Here is a 4500-nt window from a genome sequence, read left to right on the forward strand (position 1 = left end):
CCTTTGTTTCTTCAGACACTCTGAGTTCTCCAACGCTCTTGCTTCTGTTCTCTGACCCCAGCTGCTTCCCCGGGGCCCTAGTGAGCGCTACCCTGGGCTATCCTCACCCTGCTGTCTGCCCTTCAGCCCAGCTATTTCCTTCAGTTTCTCTCCCAACAGTTTTTATCCTGGTTGGATTGCTTCCCAGGCGTCTCCGATTCCTCCCTCCCTCCCTGGACCTAGCTATCCCTTCCTCCGGCTGCTCTTCTCCCCCTGGGTGCCCCCCTAAGCTCCAGCCCTCACCTAGCCCCCCATTCTTTGGCCTCCTCTTGACTCAGCCACTCATTCCCACAAAGTCCTGTCACAGATCCAAACCCTACTCCCTAGAGTCCAGCTCCACCGATTCCCGGGTTTCCACCATCTCCATCATCATTCCCTACCCCCTACCCACCTCCGCCATCCCAGAAGAGCCCATATCCCTTGTGTCCTTGGTGTTGCTAACAAGCTGCCCTCTGACCCATCCATGTACCCGTGTGCCTGTGCGTGTGCGCTATGTGGCATCGGGCGGCCCTTCTGGACACGCCTGGGCCTTCCTGGCACAGACCAGCGGGACAAGGAGAGGGAACAGCGGCTCCAGGAGGCCCGGGCCCGGCCGGGGGAGGGCCGAGGCAACACGGCCACCGAGACGACCACCCGGCACAGTCAGCGGGCGGCCGACGGCTCAGCCGTCAGCACCGTCACCAAGACGGAGCGGCTCATCCACTCCAGTAAGAACCCCAGCCTGGGCGTGAGGCTCGGGCCTGGTGGGGAGTTGCCCTCCTTTTCCCACACACACAGTGCCTCTCACCCACGCCCTCTCACCTCCGCCCCTCCAGATGATGGCACCCGGATGGCCCGCACCACCACCGTGGAGTCGAGTTTTGTGAGGCGCTCCGAGAGTAAGGCCGCCTGGCATTGCCCTGCGCTGCCCGTCCACCTGCCTGCCTGCCTCCTCGGGCTCCTCCCAAGCTCCCTCTGAGCCCTCGTCTGCTGTCTCTCTTCCGCCGGCACTCGCTCTTCTCCGTCCGTCCGTCCGTCCGTCTGCTCTCTCTCCAGCCATCACTTGCTCTTCCCCTGCGGCGACCACTTATCCCCCCGCCCCCCAACCAGCCTGCGCATGCGCAGCCCAGGACCTCACCCGCTCCCCTGCCTCCTCTCTGCAGATGGCAGTGGCAACACCATGGTGCAAACGAAGACCTTCTCCTCCTCCTCCTCCAAGAGGATGGGCAGGTGAGCATAGGTGCCTGTCCGCCCCCCCCACCCCCACTCTGCCCCCATTCCACAGAGGCCTAGATGGAGTGGTACCCAGACGACTGGTACCCAGACGACTCCTGCTCACTTGGTCATGTCCATCCCTCGGAGCCAGGGGAAGCCCTGCTCAGAGTCTCACGGCTCAGAGGCGGAGCAGAAACATTGACCCCTTAGAGGTGGTCACTTCCCATCCTGAGCTGCCCAGTTGCACAGACCCCCCACTGTCTACAGCCCACGGCCCAGCCCACAGAGCACCTTGCCCCTTAGCCCCGTAAGGGAGGCCTAGACCCCAAGTTGCAGAGGATGGCAAATCCAAATCCAGGCTGACAATCAGTGGGGGGCGGGGGCAGAGGGCAGGGGCACAAAACGGGGGTCCAGGGAAGCTACATTAGAGAGTCTTGAGTTCAAGTACCAGCTCTGCCCCTGGGCCCTCTGAAAGCTTAGGCAGCCTCTTGCCAGGGGCTTCGGTTTCCCCGTCCGTACTGAACACAAGGCTTAAAATGACACCCAGACCTGCGCTCGCCTGCCCCGGGCAACACGGAGGGTGAGCACTCAGCTGCCTGAACCATGGCAGACCTGGCGATCTGCACCCGCAGAGATGCCCAGCCCCAGACTGAACCCACCGCCCTCAAGGCAACTCTGACTCGCAGTGACCCCACGGGACCAAGGCAAACTGCTCTTAGGGTTTCCAAGGCTGTAAATCATGGCTGAAAGCCTCGCCTTTCTCCCGCTGAGCGGCTGGTGAGCTGCCAGCCTTGCTATGCGCAGCCCGATGCCTAACCCGCAGCTCCACCAGGGCTACATGCAGCAGATCCTATGGCGCATTCCTGCTTGTCACATGAGGCCCCTGTGAGTCGGAGTCCACCCCAGAGCATTAGCAATAAGGACGTTACTCATCGTGCTGGTCATTGCAAATACTCCTTGAGGTGCATCAGATCCTAACTTTCCCCGGAACTTGCCCACACATCCAATGAACTGTCTCAGGGCCTTAAGGGATAAAGGGGGTCTGGGACCTGGTTGGTTGATACCAGGCAGCTCTGGCCAGACAGTGAAGACTCGGTGCCTGCTTTCCAGTCATCCGAGCCTCTGTGTACCTCTCTATGAAATGGGTGTGATGAGGCCCCTCTGGCTGCTCCTCGAGGTGCCTCGGGCTAGGAGAGCCTGGTGCACAGTAAGAGCCCCGCTTCTCTGCCTGCCTAACCATCGCACCCCTCGCCCTTAGTATCTTCGACCGCGAGGATGAGGCCAGCCCAAGACCCGGGAGCCTGGCGGCGCTTGAAAAACGCCAGGCAGAGAAGAAAAAGGAGCTGATGAAGGCGCAAAGTCTGCCCAAAACGTCAGCCTCCCAGGCGCGCAAGGCCATGATTGAGAAGCTGGAGAAGGAGGGAGGCTCAGGGTGAGCACAATGGTGGGGTGGGGCCACCACCACCACCCGATGCAGGCATGGATGGGGGAGGGGCGTGGGCTGGGTGTGCCTGGTCTGTGGTCACGGAGGCGGGGCCCCAGGGTCCACAGGGTGGACTGTACTGACGAGGCTCCCTCAAACCTTGCAGCAGCCCTGGTGCCCCTCGTGCGTCCATCCAGCGCTCCACCAGCTTTGGGGTCCCCAACGCCAGCAGCATCAAGCAAATGTTGCTGGACTGGTGCCGAGCCAAGACGCGTGGGTATGAGGTGAGCCCAAGAGACCAGGGCACCCAGCAGCCCTCCAGCCCCCAGCGGTCACCACAAGGCCGGGAAGACAGGAAGTCCTCTGCAGGGATGAGGGAAGTGGGTCTCGGAGAGGGCACGGGGCATGCTCCAGCATCCAGTATGGATGAAGTGGCAGAGCCAACCGTGGGTGGTGGGCACAGCGCAGGGCCAGGCTCCACCCTTGAGACACCTCGCCGCCGTGGCTCTGGGGGACAGCTGGTGGTAGAGGGCATGACCTATGTGAGGGAACGGAACGGAGCGCCGAGGTGCTGCCGGGCCTCTGGGCTGCTCCGCTCCGGCCCCAATGGCCGGCAGACCGCTCAGGTTCCAGTGCTGTCCTGACACGCAGCCTTGGGCAGGCCACAGTGCCTGAGGGAAGGGGCACTGGGTGTCGGTCCAGCCCTGACCACCCCCCACCCCCACCCCCCTAAGCACGTGGACATCCAGAACTTCTCCTCGAGCTGGAGCGATGGAATGGCCTTCTGCGCCCTCGTGCACAACTTCTTCCCCGAGGCCTTTGACTACGGGCAGCTCAGCCCGCAGAACCGGCGCCAGAATTTCGAGGTGGCCTTTTCATCCGCGGAGTAAGTGTGGGTCCCAGCCTTGCTGGTTTCAGCTGTGCGTCTGGGGCTGGGCCTTGGGGCCAGGGCCAGCCTCTCCCGAAGTCCCTGGAGCCAGCCCACCGCACTGTCAGAGAGCAGTCCAGACCCCCTCCCCCAGGGAGCCCCCGACCTCCTTTGCCCTGCCCACCTTACTACAGAGGGTGCCAGATGCCTGCTGGAATCCTGAAGGAGCCGCAGGCCCGCCCACCAGCCCCGAGCTAAGGCTGATCAGGTGGCCCGTCCAGTCCTCCCTCCTGTCCTCTGCCCCTTCTCCCTCCTTCTCCTTTCCTCTGTCCTGCTCTCTGACTGTCACCTGAGCTTCCTGCTCCCACGGGATCCTGGCTGGAGATTCCAAAAGGAGGCTCCTGGCCTGGGCATTGTGCCCGCCCAGCCTATATAGGTGCTGCCAGTGGCTTATATAGGACACCCCAAGCCCTCCACTTTGGAATCGGTGCCCTGTCTGCTCACCTCACCTTCAGCACCTCCTTCTGCCTATCTTTCCTTCTCCCTTTTCTCTTTCTGGTCCCCCCTCCCATCCCCCTGGTTTCTTCCTCTTTCTGTCCCTGCCCCACCTCCTGTCACGCCTCCCTCACCCCCCTCCCAGGGGCACAGCCCTCCTCTCCAACCCTGGCACCAATACCATCGTCCTCCAACCTCCCTCCCTGCGTTCCTGCTTGCCCCAAGAGTTCTGCACCTATGACTGGTCTGGCCCCCACCCCTGTCTGCATCGCGCACCATTAGTGACGGGTAGTGAGCGGCACGTCCACCATGGGGGGGGCATGCGGGGGACTGGCCAGCTGCATCACCAAGAACGTAACTGAATCCATGTCTGTGTGTGTGTGTCTGTGTGTGTGTGTGTGTGTGTGTGTGTGTGTATGTCTGTCCTCCCCTTTCTCTTTTCTGCTCCTCCCAAGCTCCCTCTGAGCCCTCGTCTGCTGTC

General features: G+C 62.3%; 1 protein-coding gene across 1 annotated transcript in view; it reads left to right on the top strand.

Annotated features, from left to right (window-relative positions):
- SMTN (smoothelin) overlaps positions 1–4500 on the top strand; it is a 24302-nt gene that overhangs the window by 16546 nt on the left and 3256 nt on the right. The window contains exons 12-18 of the mRNA XM_045289557.1: positions 62–80; positions 287–746; positions 855–917; positions 1182–1248; positions 2492–2665; positions 2823–2940; positions 3391–3542. Of these exons, the coding sequence (XP_045145492.1) occupies positions 62–80; positions 287–746; positions 855–917; positions 1182–1248; positions 2492–2665; positions 2823–2940; positions 3391–3542 (1053 nt within the window). The remainder of the gene's footprint in view (positions 1–61; positions 81–286; positions 747–854; positions 918–1181; positions 1249–2491; positions 2666–2822; positions 2941–3390; positions 3543–4500) is intronic.

This window comes from Echinops telfairi, unplaced genomic scaffold, assembly GCF_000313985.2.
Source record: "Echinops telfairi isolate 266 unplaced genomic scaffold, ASM31398v2 ScPeMD7_29;HRSCAF=101, whole genome shotgun sequence".
In the NCBI taxonomy this organism is placed as follows: domain Eukaryota; kingdom Metazoa; phylum Chordata; class Mammalia; order Afrosoricida; family Tenrecidae; genus Echinops; species Echinops telfairi.